This window comes from Pinus tabuliformis, chromosome Q (assembly GCF_031772625.1).
Source record: "Pinus tabuliformis cultivar Carrire ecotype Pingquan chromosome Q, CPIR1, whole genome shotgun sequence".
NCBI lineage: Eukaryota > Viridiplantae > Streptophyta > Pinopsida > Pinales > Pinaceae > Pinus > Pinus tabuliformis.
Genome location: NC_142296.1, coordinates 11,583,730 through 11,609,447, shown reverse-complemented (window position 1 = coordinate 11,609,447; position 25,718 = coordinate 11,583,730). Strand labels below are relative to the sequence as shown.

The following is a 25,718-nucleotide window of genomic DNA, read 5'->3' as shown; positions in this document are numbered from 1 at the left end:
GTGCTGAAGGACAGTTTGGGACAGCAAAAAGAAAAATTACAGCCGCTGATTTTTCACTCAGAAAATTCCAGCAACCTGATTTTTTCATAAACCGCAGTTTTATCTTTACTACAGCAGTGCTATTTTTCAATTTTAGGACAGCAGGATGTCATTGGGATTGAGGGTGGAGGATAGACTGGATGGGCATACAAATTACAGCGTTTGGAAAGAGAGAATGCAGAGTATCTTTGAGGAGGCAGAAGTCTGGGATATCATGGTGCATACCACACAGAACCCTGTTGTTGTGCCTACTGATGCTACTCAGTTGACAGCTTATAATAAAAAGAACAACAAGGGTATGAGGCTGATTCTAGACAGAATCAAAGACCATTGCATTCCTCATGTGAGAGGAAAGAGCAATGCCCATGAGATGTGGATAGCATTGTCCAATCTCTACCAGAGTACCAATGAGAACCGGAAGATGGTCCTAAAGGAGAAGTTGAAGAACATTAAGATGGGTAATGATAGTGCAGCTGGATATCTCACAAAGATTACTAATGTGAGAGATGAGTTGGCAGCGATTGGAGAGGCCATTCCACCCACTGAGTTGGTGCGGATTGCAGTGAATGGCCTCCCCCGTTCATGGTTGAACTTTGCTGATGGGGTTTGTGCACGTGAGACCCTTCCCACATGGGAGAGGTTTTGGGATGATTGCATTCAGACAGAGATCAGGAAAGGTCAGCTTGGGGCAGCCAAGCCAGTTGAGCAGGATGAGGATGTAGCACTGGTGGCAGGAGGCAAGAAAGGCAAAGGGAAGAAGCAGGCTTCCACAAGCAGTGGTGGGGGCAAAGGCAAAGGTAAAGGTAAACAGGGGAACACACAGAAGGACTATTCCAAGGTGAAGTGTTGGAATTGTCAAAAGATGGGACACTATGCAATTGTGTGTCCGGAGAAGAAGAAGAAGAAGGGGAAGAACCAGGACGTGGCAGCTTCAGCAGAGATTGAGGACTTTGCAGGTCGTTTTGACCGGGAGTTTCCGTTCACTACGTGTGAGTCCTCCAGTGCACGATCACCTGCCACACAGGTTCAGAGGGAGCATGCTTTTCCCTCGATTAGCGGAGCATCTTCAGGTATCTGGTATGTGGACAGTGGGGCTTCACGTCACATGACAGGAGTCCGTGAGTACTTCTCAGAGCTTTCAGAGAGTGGCACTGATATAGAGGTAGTACTCGGTGATGACAGAGTTGTTAGAGCAGTCGGGGTGGGAACACTGACATTTCAGAGGGAGTCCAAACCTCCCTTGAAAGTGTCAGATGTTCTTTATGTGCCAGGGATGAGGAAGAACCTCATATCCGTCTCAGCTTTGGAGGACAGAGGATATGAGGTACTGTTCAGGGGAGGACAGGTGTTGATGTATCCCAGGGGCACTCCAGCTGATTCAGCTAGAGTGATAGGTGTACGCCATGCAAAGGTGTACAAGTTTGCATTCCAGCCCCTTTTGGCATTGAGCAGTAGTACCGACAACAGAGCTAACAGTTCTGAGCTGTGTGAGATTTGGCACCGCAGGATGGGACATATGTATCATGGAGCCTTGAGGACATTGCGGGAGATCACTACAGGTGTGCCAGATTTCAGTACTGATCACTTTGATACTTGCAGAGGTTGTGTGATGGGCAAGTTTGCCAAATCCCCTTTTCCCAGAAATGACAGCAGAGCGACTAGGATACTTGATTTGATTCATTCTGATGTGAGCGGTCGGATGTCTCATGTTTCCTTGAGTGGATATGAGTACTATGTTTTATTCATTGATGATCACTCCAGGAGGACCTGGATTTATTTCTTGAAGACCAAGAGTGAGGTCTTCAAGCAGTTTCAGGAGTTCAGAGCTCTTGTGGAGACACAGACAGGTCGGAAGATCAAGTCCCTGAAGTCGGACAATGGAGGAGAGTACACCCTTGGAGAGTTTGTTGACTATTGTGCGGAAGCAGGCATTAGGAGGGAGTTCACTGTTCCTTACAACCCCCAGCAGAACAGGGTTGCAGAGAGGAAGAACAGATCCATCATAGGGGCTGCCAAAGCCATGTTACATGATCAGGGGTTGCCATTGTTCTTGTGAGCAGAGGCCTGCAACACAGCTGTTTACTTGCAGAACAGGAGTCCGCATCATGCCTTGGGGCACATGACTCCAGAGGAGGCTTTCTCTGGGAAGAAGCCTAATATTGGTCATCTTCATATCTTTGGATGCATTACATACTCCTATATACCCAAGGAGAAGAGGACCAAACTAGAGCCCACCGCAGAGAAGGGTATCTTTGTAGGCTACAGTGAGACCTCAAAGGCCTTTCGGATTTACATTTCTGCACAGAGGAGAGTTGTTGTCAGACGGGATGTGAAGTTCGAGGAGGATAGGGCCTTTAGGAGGTCACGAAGTTAGAGTATCTGGATCAGCCAGACCCTCAGCAGCAGTTGAGTCAGTCGCAGGGATCCAGTGGGCAGAGATCAGGAGGATCAGGAGGTACATCTATGAGGATGTCAGGTCCGTCAGTGAGCAGTGGCTCACCGAGCCAGAGGGGTGGTGCTCCGGGCAGCATGCAGAGCAGTTCACTAGGGAGTCCACTGATGGACAGTTCACACAGTACCTCAGCTTCTACAGGTTCAGGTGCAGGCAGGAGGACAGCAGACAGACAGTCAGGAGTTCAGGCTCCTGATGATGATGAGGAGGAGTTTCATTCTCCGGTGGGAGAAGTGCGCTCAGGGAAGAGGAAGCCCAAGTGGCTTCAAGACACCTTGAGAGATGCCACATCTGTTGCTGAGCCGAAGAGGCCGGTCAGAGAGAGTAGACCACCTGAGAGGTTTTCTAGCTATATGGCGATGGTTACCAGCATCCTTGACTCTGAGCCTTCTAGCTATGAGGAGGCAGCTAACCAACAGGTCTGGAGAGAGGCCATGCAGGAGGAGTATTCTTCTATCATGAAGAATGATGTTTGGGAGGTGGTGCCGAGGCCTGAGGGCAAATCCGTGGTTACTTCCAGATGGCTTTACAAGGTAAAGCATGCTGCAGATGGCAGGATTGAGAAATTCAAAGCAAGGTTTGTGGCTAGAGGGTTCTCCCAGGTAGAGGGAGTTGATTATGAGGAGACCTTCGCTCCCATGGCTCGATATACTTCGATCTGCTCCATTATATCGATAGCAACAGAGATGGGTTGGAAGATCCACCAGATGGATGTGAAGACTGCATTTCTCAATGGCTTCATACAGGAGGAGGTGTACATTGAGCAGCCACAGGGCTTTGAGGTGCATGGGAAGGAGTCCCATGTGTGCAGACTAAAGAAGGCCCTTTATGGCCTGAAGCAAGCTCCCAGAGCTTGGTACTCCATGATAGATACATATTTGCAGGGGATGGGTTTCACAAAAAGTGAGGCAGATCCAAACCTTTACTTTATTGTGATTGGTGAGGAGCCTCTCATTTTGGTGTTGTATGTGGATGACTTGGTCATTACAGGTGCAGAGGGACTCATAGAGCACTGCAAGAGAGATCTTGCGACAGAGTTTGAGATGAAGGACATCGGCTTGATGCATTACTTTTTGGGCTTGGAGGTGTGGCAGGAGGAGGGGCATTTCTTCCTAGGGCAGGGGAAGTATATTGTGGACATCCTTAGCAGATTCCACATGGAGGATTGTAGACCCATGTTGACACCGATGATCACCAACTGGAAGAAGCTTCATGCTTCGAATTCCGAGTTGGTGGATCCCACATTGTACAGGCAGCTGATTGGTTCCTTGATGTATTTGGTCAACACTAGACCAGATATTTGTTTTGCAGTCAACACGATGAATCAGTTTATGTGTGAGCCTAGGAAGGTTCACTGGGTGGCTGCAAAACACATTTTGCGGTACTTGCAGGGGACAGTGGATTATGGTCTGGACTATAGGCAGGGAGATGGAGTGAGATTGGCAGGATACACTGATTCTGATTGGGCAAGTTGTGCTTCTGATAGGAAGAGCACTTCAGGGTGTTGTTTTGGGTTGGGTTCAGCAGTAGTATCATGGTTCAGCCGGAAGCAGCAGTCAGTAGCACTGAGTTCAGCGGAAACAGAGTATATGGCAGCCAATCTAGCTAGTTGTGAGGCTATCTGGCTTCACAAGATGTTGTTTGGCTTATTTGGTCAGCCGTTGAGACCTTCAGTGATTTATTGTGATAATCAAAGTTGCATTAAACTCACGGAGAATCCAGTATTTCATGACAGGTCAAAGCATATCGGGATCAGATATCATTTCATCAGAGACTATGTTCAGAAGGGAGCTGTGAAGCTTGAGTATATTTCCACTGATGAGCAGGTTGCAGATATTCTTACCAAAGCCTTACCACGGGGCAAACATGTCTACTTCAGAGACAAGATGGGTGTAGTGAGGAACACCTTCCTCGGTAAGAGGGAGTGTTGAAATTTGGTACCAGAGGACAGGTGGTTCCCTACGGCTTTGATCTTTGGCCTAGGGAAAAGTGTCCAAAAGAATTTAATTTTTCTCCTAAAGTAACTTTGTAATTTTTTTTATAAAGTTAAATCTAATTTAAAAGTGACTTTAAGTGATAAAGTTACTAAGTCTAATTTTAAAGTGACTTTTATAAAGTCAATGAAAAATTAGAAAGGAAAAGTGACTTTGGAAATCAATGACTAAGTGGGTCTTTATTAAAGTGGGGTAAGTGGGTCTTTATTAAAGTGGGGTGAATTAAAAAATAAAAAATGAGATTTAAATGAGCATTTAATCTCAGCCTTAGATCTCAATCTATTTGAGCCATTGGATTTAGGGATCACCCAAAAGTCACTTGGGGTTAGATTAAAGGAGGAAAAGGTCATTCATTCTTTCATGAGCAGATTGGGAGAAGGAGAGCAAGAGAGATTTCTGAGCAGGGAGGAGAAGGAGACAGCAGCTTGGCACACATTCCAAGGCAACAGTTGAGCAGATTTGTACAGTTGATTCAGCACACAGTGAAAGGCAAATTTTGGCACGATTTTCGAAGAGTGGTTTGCACAAAAATCGAGGAGCAGTTTGCTGGTTTTTCTGCATGCAAAACGAGGGTTGAGCGGCGCATTTATTGCAGGCCGTACAGCGCATTTAATGATGTTCGTATAGCTGCATTTAATGCTGAAAGTGGGCACGAAAATCGAGGAGGCCGTACAGCATTTATTGCTGTCCTGTTTACTGTAATTTCCATATTGTTGTGTTTAAATGTGTTTTAATGGCTGTTTATTACTGCTGATTTTTATTTCTACAATTTCCAGCATTCTGTAAAATTTCCAGAATTTGTGTTTTCAGCAAATTTATTTTTCCCAGCTTGTTAAATGTATGGTTATGGGAAAGGGCATTTAACTATATGGGAAAAATAAGGAGAAACTGAAAACCGGGGTGGGAAATGAGAAATTTCTACAATAAGGAGGTGAGGATTTGAGGTTTAGCACAAAGATTTCTAGGATAAGGAGGTGAGGGTTTGAGGTTTAGGTTAGAGGAATATGCCTTGTAAAGGAGTTTCCCAATCCTTAAATCCTTATTGGCCTTGACTTCCTGAATGGTTCTTGAAGATTTGACTTTTCAAAAGATTGGGACCACACAGGACCAAGTGGACCCAGCCTAGGTTAAGAAGAGAGAATCTAGCAACCAATGATGATCTCAACCTAGACAAGAAAGGGGAAAGGATCAAAACAAGAATTTCTACTTAAAGATGTCAAATTGATCCTGTGAGGCACTAGCCTACAGAACACCAAGGCAAAGTTTGATCTAGGAGCTAGGGCTTGGGTTATCTCATAACTCCACCGTCAAAATGGCTTCAAAATTGGAGGAGGCCTTGAGGACACACTAGCGCAAGAGAGCTAGTATCATCCTTCATTCTTTGTTTTTTTGCCTCCTGTTTAATCTTTGCTTCTACCTCAATGCCCTAAGGACATCAATCAACACCACCCAATTTTGATGAAATGGCCTAATCCAAGCCTTAAAATAAAGTAGAAAAAGCTTAACATGCCTGATCAATGATTTTGGTTTGGGTGAAGGGCACATTTTTGTTAAAGTTGTGAGAAAGGACTTCAACAATCAACACCACAACATTAGGATACATATAAGGTTGCTCTTGATTAAAGGTCAACCACATACCCTCATACATGATAGAACGTAATGAAAATGTCACAATCCTATCAATCCTAAAAGTGAATTGAAATCACCCATAAATGACCTTAGAGAAAGAATGAAGGTATTACAGACTCAAGTGCTAGGGTGTGCCTATGTTATTTTATGCAACGGATCGATAAGATTGTGAAATACACAGACACTGAAACAGTAAGAGAACACAGTAATCAAACACATAAACACAACAAATTTAATAAGGAGTTCATCCAATCCTCCTGGGCTACGTCTCTTGGTCCAGCCTTCAGTGGTGGCCTTTCTATTGTGTCTTAAAGCAGAGTTTTTTACAATAAGGAGCTCAATTTGAGTCTCACTTAACAGATGATGATCAGTAAGATTGTACTTGGATTCCCCAAGTCTCTAGAGTACACAAACTCTCCTTACTGAATCTCGACCTCAACTGGTCTCAGTGGTATGAGTCCAATTTGGTACTCAATACCTGACAGGTATACACAGAAGAGTTGCTTGAACCTCTCAAGCCTTCTCTGGAGTTCACAGACTCTTGGACTCTCTCTGTCTCTGTCTGCTCGATGTTGCCTTTGCTCTGCAGGTTAGCTCGGATTCTCTATTCTCTGCCTCCTTTACTCTTTGTCTGTTCATGGCTTAAAGCCAATCTGCTCCCTGACTGTTCGTTTCCACTTCCCGGCTCTCTGGATCTCCTGCCTCTGTCCGCTTGAATTCCCCTGCTCTGCGTCATCATCACTGTGTAACGCTTCACAGAGAGGTGGCCACTTGTTTTCTCACGAACTGAGTGTCAGTTCTCTTTGAACGATTGTTATTTCCATTGCTCCAAGATTGCCCGTAAAACTGATTCCTCTGCCAACTCATCGGTCATGCCAGACCTCAAATCTCATATGACTCAGCCTATTTCCCCGTCGAATCCGGTCATCCATCGGATCATTTCTCCGCCATTGATCTGGAGCCTCCAGATCCTACGGTCTCCGTCCATATTGGGCGGGTAAGTAGCATGCCCTTTACCCGTCTGATGTGAGCGGTTTTCTCTCTCATCCACCGGACGCGTGTCACCTAGTGTATGGCATCGAGCGGGACTCGGTCGAACCCGCTTACCACTTGAAGCCCTTCCGATATCCTGCCAGTTTTAGTGCGGGGCCCGCCTTCTGACGAAATCGGCGATTTCTGTACGGTTTTATGCTTTTCCTCATGACCGAGCGCTTGGGGGTTTTCCTTCACTAAGGGGGACGCCCTACGATACGCAATTAGAAACTGCCTCTGTCTTTGGATTTGACCTCCAGTTTGTCAATTTGTGCCAGTGCACGGTCACCATGGGCCAACGCTCTTGGCGCTTTGACCAAGGGTCCTCGTTGTTCCGTGTTGACCACAAATTGCCATTGTTTAGAGGTTATTTTTGATAAGTTCGATATCCATAAGATTTTGAAGCTTGACATAATTTGAAACAGTCATGAAAACTTAGAGAATGTTTAAGGATCCAATTCAGATCACGGCCTTCCTAGTGAAAAAGCTTTTGGACCACCAAAAGTGGTATTCAAGCATCGACTAAGTGAGGGTATAGCTGTCTCACTTGTGCAGTCTCTATCCACTTTGCACTGCTTGGCTTTGAACCCTGGAGTCCAATCCTAAGGTACTCAACATCTCCCCTGTGCGTCGTCCTTACCTCTCTGTCCAGAACGGTATCTTCCGGCAATTCATTGAGATATTCGGGTAACAAATCATCAACAGAAGGCAATTGACTCTGCTCTTCGGGATCTTCAATTAATGAAGGTTCAAATAGTCTCAAGCTGTCTGCATTAACGACTGAGTAGATGTGCTTGTAAGCTGGTAAATCAAGGCGAAAAGCATTCTCACCAATTTTCTCAAGTATCTTGAAAGGTCCATACCTTATTGGCTTTAACTTTTTACCTTCACCTTGCATTCTGTCTTTGTTGATATACAGTTAGACTTGATCACCAACTTGCAAACTATGCTCCATCCGATGCTTGTCATGCCTTGCCTTATATTTGGCTTGGCTCTTTTCTAGCTGTTCCTGTACTGCCTGGTGAATCTCTTGGATTTGTTCAATGAGCTTGGTTGCCTTGTCCACATCACTATGTCCATCAACTGCTATGCCTTTACCAAAAGACAAAATCCAAGGGAGACCTTGGTGTGAAACCAAAACAGGTCTCAAAAGGAGATCTCTATGTAGAAGAATGTTTTGCTCGATTGTAAGCATGCTGCACATAACACAAATGTTCATCCCAACGTTTGGGATGCTTGCTGCAATAGCCTCTGAGCAACTGGATCACTGTCCTATTGACCACTTCTGTCTGGCCATCTGTCTGTAAATGAAAGGTTGTGCTTTTCTTCAGTTTGGTGTCCATCAGTTCCCACAGACTCGACCAAAACTTCCCAACAAATTGGGTGTCTCGATCAAATACAATGGAAGTGGGTAATCCAAAATGAACCCATACATGTGGAAAGAACAACTTTGCAGTTTGTTCAGTTGTAATCTGTTTATTACAAGGTATCAAAATACACATTTTGCTGAACCTATCCACAACAACATATAAATAGTCATGACCTTTCCTAGATTTAGGCAGTCCTCCAACAAAGTCCATGGAAACATTTTCCCAAGGATGAGAAGGAACTGGTAGTGGAGTGTACAAGCCTGGTTTTCTACTGTTGGGCTTGCTTTTAGCACACATGGTACACCCTCTTACATATCTAGAAACTATCTCATTCATTTTTGGCCAATAACAAAATCTTTGCAGCTGTGCAACCGTTTTACTTACCCCAAAGTAACCTGATATTAGAGAAGTGTGTGCTTCTCGAATTATCTTTACTCTTTCGGTTTGTGGAATGCATAGCTTCCCACAATGATACAAGAGTTGGTCCTTAATGTGATAATCCAATTCTTCTACTCGTTTGCCTTGACTTAAAGTTGCATATACATCTTTAAAATCTATGTCTTGAGCATATTGTTCAATGTAGCTCTCATGCAATACTGAGTTATGCTTAAGTATAGTAGATGTGTTTATAATTGGTCTAGATAACATATTTGCAACTTTATTGTGTATGCCCTTTTTATATCTGATGACTAAATGAAACTGTTGTAAAAAACCCATCCATCTATAGTGTCTTGATTGCTGCAACTTAGTTTGGGAGTGTAGATATTGGAGTGGTTGATGATCAGTCTATATAACTGTCTCTTTGCCCATTAAATAATGTTTCCACTTTTTCACACTCTGTACTAATGCATATAATTCTTTATCATATGTGGGATAGTTAACTACTGCAGAATTAAATGTCTCAGAATGATAACATATGGGTTTACCGTGTTGTATCAACACTGCTCCCATGGCATAGTCACTATCATCCATTTGGATCTCAAATGGTCTTTGAAGATTGGGCAGTGCTAGTACTGGTGTTGTACTAATCTTTTCTTTCAAGGTGTCGAAGGCTTTCTGCTACTTGCCTCCCCACTGAAACACCTTGTTCAATCTTGTTAAAGCATGTAAGGGAGCTGCAATTAAGGAAAAGTTAGAAATGAACTTTCTCCAATATTGTGCTGCTCCTAAGAAGCTTTTAACTTCTATAGCAGATTTGGGTTTAGGCCAGTTCACAATGACTGCAACTTTAGAGGGATCTATCTTCAATTCACACCCCTACTATATGTCCCAAATAATTCAAAGATGTTTTGCCAAATTCGCATTTTGAGAGTTTAACATAAAGTTTTTCTCTTTTCAAAACATCTAGTGTCTACTTAACATGCTTTAAATGTTCTTCACAAGTTTTGCTAAATATAAAAATGTCATCCAGATATACAATAACAAAATCATCAAGAAAAGGTCTGAGTACATCATTCATTATTCTCATGAAAGTAGCAGGAGCATTAGTTAAGCCAAAAGGCATAACCAGCCACTCATACAATCCCTACTTTGTTTTGAAAGCAGTCTTCCATGCATCTTGTTCTGCAACTCTGACCTGATGATATCCACTATGCAAGTTTAACTTGGAAAAATAAACAGTTTCCTTTAACTGATCTAATAGATCATCTATGCGAGGAAGGGGATAACAAATTTTTATTGTTATCTTATTCAGTGCTCGGTAATCAATGCGCATTCTCCACGAGCCATCTTTCTTTTTCACCAAAACGATTGGAGACCCAGATGGTGATGTGCTAGGTCTGATGAACCCCTTCTCGAGCAACTCCTGCACCTACTGCTTGATTTTTGCATTCTCTAAAGCGGAAAACCTATACATTCCGATGTTAGGCAATGGAGCATCTTGCTGCAAATTAATATCATGCACTATTTCCTTTTTGAGTGGCAGACTTTTAGGTTCTTGAAACAAGATATCATATTCTAAAACAACTTTTTCTAAATCAGCTTGTTGTTTAGCATCACAGCCCTCAAATACATTGGTTTTATCAAGTTTCTTTTCCTTTACAACCATTAGTAAAAATTGTTTGCATTAATTTACAATTCGTTTCATCTGCCCTGAGTTTATGAGAGTATAATTATTCTTGAGCTTATGAGCTCTTACAATATATTCAATTCCATCTTTAACGAGGAGATACTTGTTCTCAGCTCTATAGAAAATAATTTTTCTATCATATAAGTAGGGACTTCCTAAAACAATTCCACATATATCTAAAGGAACTATATCTAACTCAACCTCATCTACAAATGCTGACCCAAAAGAAAACTTAAGTTTACATTGCCTAGTCACTTGTAGTTGTGCTTTATCACTTAACCAACCTAATGGGTATGGTTTCTTGTGAGGTGTAGTTAGTAATCCCAACTTCTTTACAATTGCTTCAGAAATTAAATTTACTTGTGAGCCACTATCAAACAAAGTATCAACCTTTTGATGCTTGAAATAACTCGAATATGGAAAAGCTCATGTCTTTTTCTCTCATTTTCTTCATTATTAGTAGATTGTGCAGAATTACTAGCAAATGCTTTAGAATTTTTACCTTTTCTACCTGTGGCTGCAATGGTTGTTTCATCTCCTGAGTCTGACCCCAAATCTTTCTGAATAGCTGCAGCAGTCTTCTTCTTCCTGCCCTCAAACTTCTTAGGTCTCAGCTCCAGATGCAGGATCCAACAGTGCTCATCATCATGCCCATCCTTCTTACAGTGAGTGCATGAGGACTTGCTTTTCTGTGCAGTGTTGGCCTTCCTCTCTTTCCATTTTTGTTTTCTTTTCTCCTTATTCTTGCTTGCAATGGGCTTGGATGATCCCCCAACTTCTGGGTTCCCATTCTTTCCTCTAGCTTCTAGATGCGTAGCTTGAACAGAAACCTCATCTATACTAGTGGGATTAAACATGAGGATAGTGTGCCTCATGTAGCTATGTAAACCACCTATGTACTTCAACAGAGTCTCAGGTGAGTCTAATGAAATTCCTAGAATCGAAGCTCTTTTCCTAAATTCTTGGGTGTAACCTTGTACACTTTGCCCTTTCAATTGGCGAAGAGTTTGCCAGCTCATCATGGCTTGCTGCATGTAAGCTAGTGGATAGAACTGCTTTTTGATTGCAGAAACAAATTCACTCCAGACAGAAAGAATCTTACCATGTTTTTTCATGTCAGCTTGTGTCCTGCCTTCCCACCATACCAAGACAGTGCCTCCGAGGCGTAGGCTGGCCAGCTGAATCTTACTCTTATCTGAGTCGATACTCTGCACTCTGCAATAAACATCAATTTGTCTGATCCAATTATCCAGCTTCTCTACATCCAACTCTCCATCATATATTGGTAAATCAAATTTAACATCTAATTTAATCAAAGATGTCTTCTTTTTTTGTTCAGGGCTATTAGGAGGTGTGAGAAAGCTTTCTTCTTTCCCTTTGCCTTTTGAGTGGTCATGGAGGAGAGACTCTTCTTCTCCTTTATCTTGTTTGGAGCCTGAGGAATCTACATCTTTATGTTTCCTAAAGTCCCTATACATTTTCTCTACCATGGACCTCATGGCCAGGAAACTATCTATAAATTGGGGGTCTGGTCCCAAGGGACTTTCTTCTGACATTTTCTTCTGAGGATAGACTCTTCCAATTTCCGGGTTAGTTTCAACCAACTCTCCTTCTCCTAATTTAAGCTTTGATCTAGTTAGCATTCAACAACAAAATCCAGCACAAGCTTGTCTAACCTTAACAACCTAGCGCTCTGATACCACTTGATCTGAAATCACCCGTAAATGACCTCAGAGAAAGAATGAAGGTATTACAGACTCAAGTGCTGGGGTGTGCCTATGTTATTTTATGCAATGGATCGATAAGATTGTGAAATATACAGACACTGAAACAGTAAGAAAACACAGTATGCAAACACATAAACACAACAAATTTAATAAGGAGTTCACCCAATCCTCCTAGGCTACGTCTCTTGGTCCAGCCTTCAGTGGTGGCCTTTCTATTGTGTCTTAAAGCAGAGTTTTTTACAATAAGGAGCTCAATTTGAGTCTCAATTAATGATGATCAGTAGGATTGTACTTGGATTCCCCATGTCTCTAGAGTACACAGACTCCCCTTACTAAATCTCGACCTCAACTAGTCTCAGTGGTATCAGTCCAATTTGGTATTCAATACCTGACAGGTATACACAGAAGAGTTGCTTAAACCTCTCAAGCCTTCTCTGAAGTTCACAGACTCTCGGGCTCTCTCTATCTCTATCTGCTCGATGTTGCCTTTACTCTGCAGGTCAGCTCGGCTTCTCTGTTCTCGGCTTCTCGGCTCTCTGGATCTCCTGCCTCTGTCCGCTTGAATTCCCCTGCTCTACGTCATCATCACTGTGTAACGCTTCACAGAGAGGTGGCCACTTGTTTTCTCACGAACTGAGTGTCAATTCTCTTTGAACGGTCGTTATTTCCGTTGCTCCAAGATTGCCCACGAAACTAATTCCTCTGCCAACTCATCGGTCATGCCAGACCTCAAATCTCATATGACTCAGCCTATTTCTCCGTCGAATCCGGTCATCCATCGGATCATTTCTCCGTCGGTGATCTGGAGCCTCCAAATCCTACGATCTCTGTCCATATCGAGCATGTAAGTAGCATGCCCTTTACCCGTCTGATGTGATCAGTTTTCTATCTCATCCGCCGGACACGTGTCACCCAGTGTATGGCATTGGGTGGGACTCGGTCGAACCCGCTTACCGCTTGAAGCCCTTCCGATATCTTGTCGGTTTTAGCGCGGGACCCGCCTTCTGACGGAATCGGCGATTTCCGTACGGTTTTATGCTTTTCCTCGTGACCGAGCGCTTGGGGGCTTTCCTTCACTGAGGGGGACGCCCTGCGATACGCGATTAGCGCATATCAGAAACTGCCTCTGTTTTTGGATTTGACCTCCCATTTGTCAATTTGTGCCAATGCGCAATCACCATGGGCCAATGGTCTGTGCGCTTTGACCGAGGGTCCTCGTTGTTCCATGCTGACCACAAATTGCCATTGTTTAGAGGTTATTTCTGATAAGTTCGATATCCATAAGATTTTGAAGCTTGACATAATTTGAAACAGTCATGAAAACTTAGAGAATGTTTAAGGATCCAATGCAGATCAAAAAGCCTAAAAACTGTTAAGTCTGTTGAATTTTGAATGGGTTATGAATTTCTACTTCCCCCATATGAAGTACAATTAGGTTGGAACCACTCTCAAACATCATGAAACTATCAATGGTAATGTTAAAAATTTAAGCAAAAGTAACTTTTAATTTAAGAATTTAACATAACTATTACAGAGTGCCTAGGCAACACTCCGGCAACGTGGTTGAAGCAGGGTTCAAGCTTTGGAAGCATCCTTGGGAGCACCATGCTCCTGAATTGGCAAGGAGTATGCCCAAAAGGTCTAAAGTGCTCCCTCGGTGCACATGCTAAAAGTGAGGCTCCAAGGCCAGAGAGAGAAGGGACGCTTCTAGCAACCTTGGTTTAGATAGCATTCCTCATTTTCTTTTGGATAGTAAGATACCTTGTGTGTTTCTCGTCATCTTTGATGTGGCAAAGCCTTAGGAGGATGCGAATGATCATTGGGGTCTCTTGGAGCTAAACAAATCCAAACCTCCTGCAACTCTAAGTTGGTGTAGTAAGCTTAATGATGGCTTTCTTCTACTACAGTACTAGCAACATATGCCTAAATACAAATGATTGTCAATAATATTGTGGGTGCACCCTTCAAGGTGCTTATTTCAAGCAATGTTATCATAACTGAACCAATGACCGAACTAGAAAATCTTGTGGACTGAGAACCGGTCGGAACCGATAAACAAACTGGGCCAAAAAACTAGTTGACCAAAAACACATAAAATATTCAAATTTTAAAGAAAAAACACATGTGCATTCATATGAATCCAAACCATTTATACACAAATAAGCAAAAGTTCTCATTTATAAAGCATGTAAGGGTACACATAACCAATATAGCACCAAGTGCAATCCATCTCTGAATCAAAAATACATCAACAAATAAGCTCTAGATGGCCTCTAGCATCCAAAAAAAATCACGATACAATAGATGCCTACATATCATCAAAATAATTGCCTATCTTGGGATCTTTGTCATCAATATAACCCTCTAAGCATTAAAATAAGATAGAAAAAAATGTAGCATGTCATGTCAAGATTTTGTTTGAGTGATGGGTACATTTTTTGAAGTCGTGATAGAGGAGTTCAACAACCACTAAGATCAAAGTAAATAGAGGGCTTAGTGCTCTTTGTTAAATACTAGTTCCATACCCTTGTACATGACAAAATCCAATAGAAACGTTGCAATTCCCCCAATCCTAAAATTTTGAAAATTGTTAATTCTGCTGGATTTTGGGTGAAATCTAAAATTCTACTTTCTCCATATGAAATCCAATGAGGTTGGAACCACTCTCAAACATCCTGAGTCATTGCATGGTAATGTTAAAAATTCAAGTAAAAGGATGAAAATGAAAGATAAAGGAGAATGTCACTTTTACTTTAAGAATTTAACATTACCATAGATTGCATAGCAATACTAGGGCCATAGGCTTGAATATTAGGCTAGCCTAGGGGAGAATTATAAGTGGACCAACAAACTAGAAAATTCAAAAAAATAAAAAAATGTATTTTTTTACGCTAGCCCACGCAGGTACAGACTACACGAAATCGATCGCGAACAGGCCAGTTCGGTGAAATAGGTTGGTTCAATACCGAACCGGCCTATTCTGGTTCTGAAGCCCTAACCTGACCGATTTTGGGCCCAAACCGATCGGACCGACAGGTTCCACCACTTCCAGTCTGTTTCTAATGACATTGATTTCAAGACTTTGAACTTTGTGGTTTTAAATAATGTTTTCAAGGTGAAGGTCGATGACATAAGTCAAGTAGTTCTACGCAAGTATTCAAGGGAATTTTCAAATATTGTCCTCCTTGTTACCCACCCAAGTGGATGACCCCTAGGAGAAAAAAAAAAAAAATCTCCCAATCTACTTAGCTTGTCAGCTAATAGCCCTATGTTATCTACAAATAGCTAGCCTTAAAGGCCCACCCTCTTTGCTCTGGTCAGTGCTTTGTGATATATAGCTTACATCGTAAGGTGCAATAGCCATTTTTGTAATCAAGTGTTTTTATTTAATGTTTAAGATCATATTGGTATCGATCACAAGTTGAGTTGGACGATTAGCCACTTTTGGTTGTATTCTTGTTCCCATTCTTCACCTTGTTGGTTATCCCTAGCCCTTAAGTCCAATGTGACCTTCTTTGAGGCATTTCTTTCCACTATTTAGGAGGGGCACAAATAGGAGGCACCAATTGATGTTTCATGTTAATGGTAGTCCATACCATTGTTTTAAGAAACGGTCGTTTCGATACCGAAACGGCCGGGTTGATCCGAGCCATTACCCTCTGCTGTGACCCGGCCCTTGGAACGGTTCGACTGGCCGAGTCAGCCATGACTCGGCCGAGTCATTGAATGACTCGGCCGAGTCATGGCTGACTCGGCCAACTCGGCCGTTTCCGTTATGACTTGGCCGAGTCACAAAAAAATGCCCAGGCACACGTCAAACTACGATTTAATAAATTTTTAATGGATTTTTAAAGTGTTTTTTGGTTGGTTTGGACTCCAAGTAGTTATATGAATTTGCTAAATGACTTTTGGGGTCCATTTCCCCCTCCCAAACCCTATTTAACACACCCAAGTGCTCTCATTCTCTCACAGCGATCTTATGCATTTGAGTGAGAGTCTTCTTTGAGAGTTAGTGAGCAGTTCTTGAGCTTGTTTTGGAGCAGCAGTGAGGAGTCTTGGAGGAGCATTGTAGCTGGAGTGAGGAGCTTCTTGGGTAGCCATTTGGAGCAGCATATAGGAGCTGATTCTTGGAGCAAGCTTGAGGAGGCAGTATGTGCCTGGAGGTATTTTTTTCACCTCTATAAATCTGTTTTTGCTTAGTAAATTTTAGGTGCATATCTAGAAAGCTTTGAGAGTGTTTTTTGTCAAATAAATGAACATTGAATCAAGGTTTTTTTTTTTCATTTTCAGATTGTTTGCTTTCATTTCCTAGTCAAAAAATGGCACCTAGAGCAAGAGATCCTTCTTGGGCATATGTTGAAATGGTTGATAGTCAAATGCAATGCAAATTTTGCCATAGGAAAATTAAGGAAGGTCTTGGGGGCATTAATAGGCTGAAACAACACTTGGCGGGATTAGAAGCCAAATTACCCCATGTACCTCACCAGAAATTGGGGAGATTAGGAAGAATTTGTTGGCTAGCTTTGAGAAATTTAAAGAAGATAAGGCTAGGCAAAGAGACATACAGGGTGAAATTGGGAGGAAGAGGGAGATACAAAAAATGATGGCTGCCAACCCCCATTATGATTTTGAGGGTTCTTCCTCTATCCCTCAAACTGATACATCCAACCCTTTCCAATATGTTCCTCCCTCTTTTGGTTCTGTTCAAGATAAGGGAAAGGGTAGAATAAAAAGGGTGATGTGACTATCAAAAGTTATTTCACTCCCTCCTCTCCATCAGATGCACATGGTCCTGAAGTTAGTAAAACTCAAATGCAGCGCACTTTAGATGACCATTGGAAGAAAGAATTGAGGGAGACTGCTTGTGAGTACATAGCTAGATGGTGGTATGATGCTGATATTCCCTTTAATGTTGCTCGTTCACCATATTATGAGCCTATGTTTGATGCCATACATGCTGCTGGAAAAGGCTTCAAAGGTCCTACTATGCATGAGCTAAGGGGGTTTCGTTTGCAGAAAGAAATTCAATCCATTAATGAGTATTTGCAAGAGTTCAAGGACTCATGGGCAAGAACAGGGTGTACCATCATGTCAGATGGATGGACTGATCAAAGAAACCGTACCATCATAAACTTTCTTGTCTTCTGCCCACAGGGAACCATGTTTTTAAAATCAGTTGATGCATCTGATAAGGTAAAAGATGGCCACTTGTTGTTTCAGCTATTAGATCAGGTTGTTGAGGAGGTGGGGGTGGCTAATGTTGTTCAACTCATCACAGATAATGCCTCTAACTATGTTCTTGCTGGTAAACTGTTAGAGGAAAAACACAAGACCATCTTTTGGACCCCATGCGCTGCACATTGCATAGACCTCATGCTTGAGGATATTGGAAAATTAGATTGGGTCAAAAACACTATAGATCATGCCAAAAGCATAACAAAATTTATCTACAATCATACATTGATTTTGAGCCTCATGAGGAAACACACTGGGGGCAAGGATATTATTAGGCCTGCCATCACTAGATTTGCTACACATTTTTTGACATTGCAATCTATGCTTTCCCAACATAGAAACTTGCAAAAGATGTTTTCCAGTGATGAATGGAATCAAAGCAATTGGTCTAACAAACCGGAAGGCAAAGAATTGAAAAGGAAAGTCTATGAAGAAACTTTTTGGAGAAAGGCAGCAGAGATTGTGAAGCTTGCTGAGCCACTAGTTAAGGTGTTGCAGTTGGTGGATGGGGAAAGGTTGGCTATGGGCTTCATTTATGAGGCCATGGATCAAGCAAAGGAGCAAATAAAGACGGTATACAAGGATAGAGTGGCAAAGTATGGGCCCATTTGGGCAATCATTGATGAAAGATGGAACAATCAACTCCATCGCCCTATACATGCAGCTGGGTATTTTTTGATCCCACGGTATCATTATAAAGCTAAGGAGTCAGGAGCTTTGAGGGGGGAGGTCAAAGATGGACTGATTGATTGCATTGATCGCATGATCCCATTGGAGTCTGATCAGCTGGAGATACACCGACAGGCCACAATCTTCAGCAATGCTTCAGGTACCTTTGGGAAGAACCTAGCAAAGATTGCAAGAGAAGCAGATGAGCCAGGTAAACAAAAATTTCAATTTTCAAATTCTTAATAGTTTTACTTTTTTTTTTAAGTTTGTTAAATCGTTTATAATTTAAAAGTTAGATATAATTTGTAATTTTGTTGAGCTAACTCATTACACTCCTATGTGTTTTGCAGCACAATGGTGGGAGGCCTTTGGTGGCCATTGTCCTGAATTGCAAAGGTTTGCAATTCGTATTTTGAGTCAAACTTGCAGTGCATCTGGGTGTGAGTGCAATTGGTCTGTCTTTGAGAGGATTCACACAAAGAAGAGAAACCGTTTGGATCAAAAACGGTTAAATGATCTAGTTTATGTCCAATACAACCTTCGGCTCAGACGAAACCATTTGCTGAACAAAAGACCTGATTCAAATCCCATTGTGTTGGAAGACATTGATCCAACATCAGATTGGATAGTGGAGAGTCGTCCAGCAGAGTTTGATCCTGATGAGGATCTTGATTTAGATTTAGATATGGAGACATCAGTTGAACTTGAACACGTTGTTCAACTTCAGCCTGTTCAGTTGAATGCAGATCCCAATCCACCAGCCTCAGTCTCACAGCCAGCAAGGACTCCAGTTGTAGGTGCTTCCTCTGCTCAGCCACGACAGAAGCGCAGCCGCATATCTACTCTATCTCAGCTTGCATCTGCTGCAGTTGCACAGCCTGCTAGTGGTACCACTTCTACAGTTGCAGTTGGAGATGATGATGAGGAGGAGGAGCCATGGGACCCCTGTCTGACTCTTCTGATGATGATCCAGAGATTGATCGACATGATCTTGGCTCCTCTGGCAGTAGCTACTAGCCAGTAGTACTAGTACTAGAGTCTGGTCACCGTCACAGTTTACTTTTGTTGTAGAGGCCATTTCTAGCCTCCTTGGTTATGTGTTTTTTGTTTTGAGTCTTTGATCATGTATGACAGTTGACTATGTATTGCCATTGGGTACCATTTTGATATAATGGATTGGTTCATGAGCCTACTTTGATCATATGTTGTCTTCCATCTATATTATAATGCTGTGTGTTTGGAAACATGAATGAAAATCTTTAAAATTATGTTTTTTTATAAAAAAAAAAAAAAATATTTAATGTATTTTTTACAACGACCGAGTCATTGAAATCGAGCCGGCCGAGTCATTACCGTTTCGGAGTCGGAGTCGGAGTCGATCCTCGGCCGAGTCGGAGTCGGAGTCGGAGTTTTAAAACTATGGTCCATACTTAACATTTTCCATCTGTCACCTCTATCCACATCCCAATCTTCATGTTGATTGTTATCTGTCACCAATATCAGTTCCCTATTTTCCTCATTTTTGAGTAGGGGCCTAGAATCTTTCCCCTAAGAGGTCGATGCAATAGAAAGAAAAGAAAGTGCATGAGCCATTATAATAAATTGTACAAAATTTGCTAGGATGTGATCAAGCACGTGGACAAAAGCCTCACCTGAGGTCTACCCCCATCATTAGCCTTCAACCAGTTCCTGGCTAATGCATGAACAAATCAAAACGAAAGGAACTTTGATATCCCATCCATGATGAGCAAGAAACCACTTCATCTTTAAAGAGTAACTGATGCATAATTAAAAGCTTGTGACCCAAGCTATGTAAGACAAAGAAAATCATTAAAGAAAAAAGGTGCACTAGAGGGGTGGTAAAAATAGGCCAAGTAAAAAGCTAACTCAGGTTTCGTGATTGCTCCCTCTTCTCAATATAACGCTCAAGAATGATGGTATTGTATAGCCAGTACACAAATGTTGGCATCCTTCATAAAGTCAAACCACACAATACCACTATCCATTTGCACCTATTGATTGATGTGTCGGCCTAGGAACTATTCCTCCCTTTAGTTTTGGAAGCACCTAATAGGGCCCCTAGATAACCCTCCCATATCATGGCAACTTGTTTACAAACCTAAGCTAGAAAGACATTTGAAGACGATGGACATTACCCAGGCTAGCATTGCACCTTCTTGATGGACATTGCGCAGTTTGATGATGATGATGACTTGAAATCACTTTGTGAGGGATGGTACACCTTTTTGGATGATGACATCATGCCCTAGGTTTGTGATGTCACCCTCACGACGCCTAGAGTGATGGCGTGGGGCTTGATTGATGACGACATGATGAGGAGGGTTTTGCTTGATGATGCACATTTGCTGATGACGATATGGCTTGGAATGAGGTGCACTCTTTTGACCCATATTTAACAAATTTTTGATGGAGATCTTCACCATTGGAGAATAATCACCCTTGGAGAGCCCTTTGCTCACACATGTGGTCTAAAAGGAGGGCTTTTTTATGTTTTATCATTGAGATAGCTATCTTTTAGGTCAACGTGTGACCTACTTAACTTGTAAACACTTAAAATATTATTCGTAACAATTTTAGTCTAATTTTGCCCTAAATTGACTTGATTTCTATCATATAAATAAAGGGAAGACGATTTGGGGAGATCATTGTCAAACACACACATTATTTCTCTTATGAGAGAGTGTGCACTAGTTCTTTTGTCTCTCAGATACAATCGACAACTAAAAGATAGTAAATTGTCTCGGGGAGGATCAAATTGCTTGAAGGATTTTCTCCTCGATTGATGAAGTGATGCTCCGGTGCATTGTGTTATTTTATTGTGAGTGTCTTCTCCCATTTTGCAATGTTGTAGAAGTAAGGTTTCTATGAAGCTTTCATGATACGTTGAACATTTTATGGCTCTAAAATCTCCTTTGCAAGATTTTTCACCTAGTATTCATCAACGAAATTTATAAAGCATTCCTTGACCTTAAATCTCCAATTGATTAAAGATCGCTAAGGTTTGATTGAGAGGCTTTCTCTCTCTTAATCACTCCAACCAAAGTTTTCCACCTTTAACCTCACCCCTTTTTTTACCCCGTATACCCAATATTGATAAGGAACTAATCCTTGTGTGTCAATTTTTAAATTATTTGTTCTTTTCTTCCTTTTTATGGTAAATTAGAGTTAGGTTATGGCAAAATCTACATTAAATAACATAAAATACCTTAGATATCATAGTCCTGGGGTTGGGCTTTGCATCTCTTAAATTCAAAGACAAAACTTTATCATTTTTATTTATTTTTCAGCCATAATTCTAGGGTTGGCATCTAGAGTTTAGTAGTTGTTTTATGCATTTTTAGCCTTTGAAAAGTTACAATAATATTTTCATTTGTTTTCCCATTAAATAGCCTTTGATAGTTTATTGTTTATCATTAATTGTTGGTTGTTTTATTATCGTTGTCATATAAATTTTGCATGCTATAAATGGCCTTTATCACAAACCCTAATTTATAATTATTAATAACAACCACTTAATTAAGATAACATGTGTTTGGAATCTATTTGAGCATTTCCAAGACTTATCTCAGTTCTAGACTTAGCCATAGGTTCTTTGAACTCGTTACCACATTCCGCTCAGAGCCCCACCTTATTGAATATTATTTTGGGGTATCTAACTAATGGGCTTCTTAGAGGGTATTTAGCCCAAAAATCCTTGGGCTACTTATTCTCCAAGCCCTGTTGGAGAAGCCACCCTTGTGGGGGTAACATCCATCCACAAAACAGTGGGGGAACAGCCACTATGGTGACAATGTTGGATAAACTCATTGTTGCCTTTAACCTAGAGTGCCTAGTGAGGCTTTGCACTAGGTTGCGATATTTTACAGTAACAATCCCTTTATAACTTTCAATATATTTAGTTAATCAATAAGATTTTTTGTTATGAAATCTTTTAGACCCTATCATTGTGACATATCTGTCACACATTTTTCTGCAACGTGCTCATCACATACATCATGGTTATATTAATAAAATATTAGAAGCATATCCTAGAGACAAAAAATCTACAAGTTAGAAGTAGAGGTGTTGAGGAACGACACTTGCACATGATTCGTAATGGACAAGACAAATATTACATATGTGTTTTTGCATGTATGTAATATGAGTAAAGAAGTTTAAGTGTTACCTTAATTGGTTGTTGTCAATGTTATTCAGTATTTTTCTAGTTCCAGGTTGATAGATATCTAGTTTGAATTCTTTGGATGAAGCACATTCATTTACACCTAAAATTTTATTAAAAATGTTATTCACAAATATTTGTATAAAGAAAACTATATTTATCTGATAACATAGGATACATTTTATAAAAAATAAGTATGTTATAGATAATGAAGAGAAATTTTCTGTGCGTTCACATTGTCAAATGGCTATCATGACTACCTTTAAATATGGTGGGGATTGTTCACCTCATCCTAACATAATAATTATGAATATGAATTCTGCATGTTCCTTTCCATCTCTGTTGTGGTAACGCCTTAGGAAGCGGCAAATGATGAATGGAGTCCCTTGGTGCTAGACAAATCCAAACCTCCCGCAGCGCTAGGGTGGTGTATTAAGCTTAATGATGGCTGCCTTCTGCTGCACCAGTAGCAACATAAGCCTAAATATAACTGATTGCCAATCTGGCTGTGGGTGCACCCTTGAAGGCGTTTATTTCAAGAATTTATACTTTCTGATTTTTAATAATGTTTTCAGGGTGTAGGTCAAAGCCATAGTCAATTAGTTCTAAGCAAGTATTGAGGGAATTTTCAAATATTATCCTTTTATGACTTTAAAGTTTAGACATATTTAGTAAATCAAGAAGATTTTGTTTCTACGACGTCTTTTAGACCCTACATGTAATTGCTTATCATATACATAATGTTTATATTAATAAAATATTAGACGCACATTTTAGAAATAAAAACTCTACAAGAGACTAAAATGTAGAAGTGTTGAGGAATGTTGTACATGATTAACTTGCAATAAATAAGATAAATCCACACACATAAGGGCAAATAAGATTAATAGGTTAATTTAACTGGTTTTGTTAATATTACTGAATATTTGCTAGTTATAATTTATACGTGGATACTGGATAGCTGTCTAATTCAAATTCCCCTGAGTGATGGGCACTTATTTATATTAACAGTTGTATTAAAAATGTTGTTCGCGGATATTTATTCACATATTTATATAAAGGAAGAGATAGCTTCGAGGGTTAGTCCAACTGGCTGAGTTCCTATTGTTAAAGTACTTTTGCTATTGAGAGGTCATGGATTCAATTCTCTCGACACTTTCGGGGTCAGGCTCTATGGTTGAGCCGGCAGGAAGTAATCTCTTCGGGTGGATATCTGGTAGAAATATTCCGTGGATGTAACAGTCACCAATTTCCGAGGTCCGAACACCACATAGAAATAAAGATTAAAAAATAATAATAATAATATTTGTCTGGGATATTTTTAATACAAAATATGGCATTTTTCCTTACCATGGTGAATTAGTTTTCCATTGGAGTAATCTGGGCAAGCCCGAGATCAAACCTAACAGGTGTCACTATAACACCAAGAGTATATCTAATAGCCCGTAAACCAGATATACAAGAAATTTATGACTTAGCAAGAATCAAAACTCAATGAGAATGTGGAGCCTATTTCTGAAACCTTATCACAATAGGTCAAAAATATCCCCATAAAATTTGAAACCAGATGGAAGAAAATAAAAATGTAAAAATCTTATTAATAATAGAAATTTTTCTCTGGGTCAACATTGTCAGATTGCTATCATGAATACCTTTAATGGTGTTGATTGTTCACCTCCTCCCGACATGCTAATTCTCAATATGAATTTTTCTATGGTAAGGGTTGGTCATATGTTCTTTTCCTGTGACGCTATTGGTGCTGTCCATCTTATTGTTTTTCAATGCAAATTACTTAAGTTGTTTTCGATGCAAACTATGTCAATTGTTTCTTATCCAGTAAATATTCAACTTCTTCTTTCTGTTTCTATGTTTTCAGATCAACTGTTAAATTCAAATTTGCTTAATTTACTTTATGTTAGATTTTAATTTTATCACTTGCTATGTGTTTTGCACCAGCACAGAGTATCAATTTTATCACTACTTACTTCGAGAAACAAAATTTAGAAAATAATGTATTGCATAAATGATAAAACAGACTTCCTTCAACTTAGACATCAGGTTTAAGGCCCATCTATTCTGCCAAATTCCCCAAAGACATACATTTCGCCTCAACTTAGATATCACGTTTAAGGGGCATCGATTCTGCCAAATTCTCCAGAGACTTACATTTGGCCTCATCTCGTTTTAACATGACATTCCAGTGAGACAGACCACAACAAGAATTAAACCTTGCTAGCTCACTTAATAACCCGTTGACCTCGCCAATGTACCAAGGCCTAATTGGCTCCACAGAGCACCTCTTGCTCTGCCTTTGATAAAGATTTTAATACAGTATGAGATATCAACTCGCCATTTGATTTGACCGGATAAATCTTCAAAAGATGCAAAAGATGAATAGTCTCATTTAAGAAAATATAGGACTATAGCTGTTAAGGCCAAAGCCATGATGCTAGCCATTGAGAAATTGTGAGTTACCTGATTATGTGAGCAACCGAAAGTTTTGACGTATATAGTCTGCACATACAAAGGACAGATGGTTAACATCTACAGAGATGAGATTGCTGTGAAATGCAAAAAGAATAAAAAGATGGAATTTACATTACCTGTGTGCCGGGCACCGTGGAGAAGCCATTAATAGAAGAAGAAACGGAAGGTTGTAGAGCTGAAGAATTTTTAAGGGCCGTGGGTTTTCTGGGCTTAATTCCCACCGACATTTTGGGCAAACGGAAACCTGGTGGTGCACCCGCTGGCACGGCGTCTTCAATGTCCTCCATTGCTTCCTGCGGCTGCAGAGTGAACAACTAATAGTTGACCTTTTCACGTTTCGTACTGTAACCTGTGTGACTATAATCCCATAATCTCACAACAAAAACGAGGGAATAACTAGCAAGCGTAGCTGGACCCCTAAAGCTCTGTGCTAAAAGGAGATCATCGGGTCTGGGCTGGGCGAAGTAGAAGTAAAGAAAAAAAGGAGACCAGGAAGGCAAAATAGAAGTGAAGAAAAAAGGCGAGTAGGAAGCAGCAAACAGCATTGTAAAGGTTATTTAAAAATAATTTGTATAAATATTATAGTTAATATACATTTAGATTTACCCGGAGAAGTTGTCCCGTCCAATTAGCAAATATAATGTTATTAAAAAATTATTATATTAAAAGCAATGAGGTAATTTATATTGGGGAGAAGTTGTTATAATCAATTTCATTTTAAATAATATAAAAATATATATAATAATTACATATAATATTTGGATCCAGAGCATGTCATAAAATTGTTTATGTTTGATTAAGAGCTTGTTTTTTTATGTAAGGAAATAAGAAATGAA

General features: G+C 40.6%; 1 protein-coding gene across 1 annotated transcript in view; it reads right to left on the bottom strand.

Annotated features, from left to right (window-relative positions):
- LOC149218016 (Methylthiotransferase) overlaps window positions 1-25,417 on the bottom strand; it is a 263,590-nt gene extending 238,173 nt beyond the window's left edge. The window contains exons 1-2 of the mRNA XM_089383744.1: window positions 24,999-25,417; window positions 24,871-24,909 (exon numbers count right to left, since the gene is read on the bottom strand). Coding sequence (XP_089239870.1) covers window positions 24,871-24,909; window positions 24,999-25,169 — 210 coding nt within the window. The 5' untranslated portion in view covers window positions 25,170-25,417. The remainder of the gene's footprint in view (window positions 1-24,870; window positions 24,910-24,998) is intronic.
- Between the last annotated feature and the right edge of the window lie 301 nt (window positions 25,418-25,718).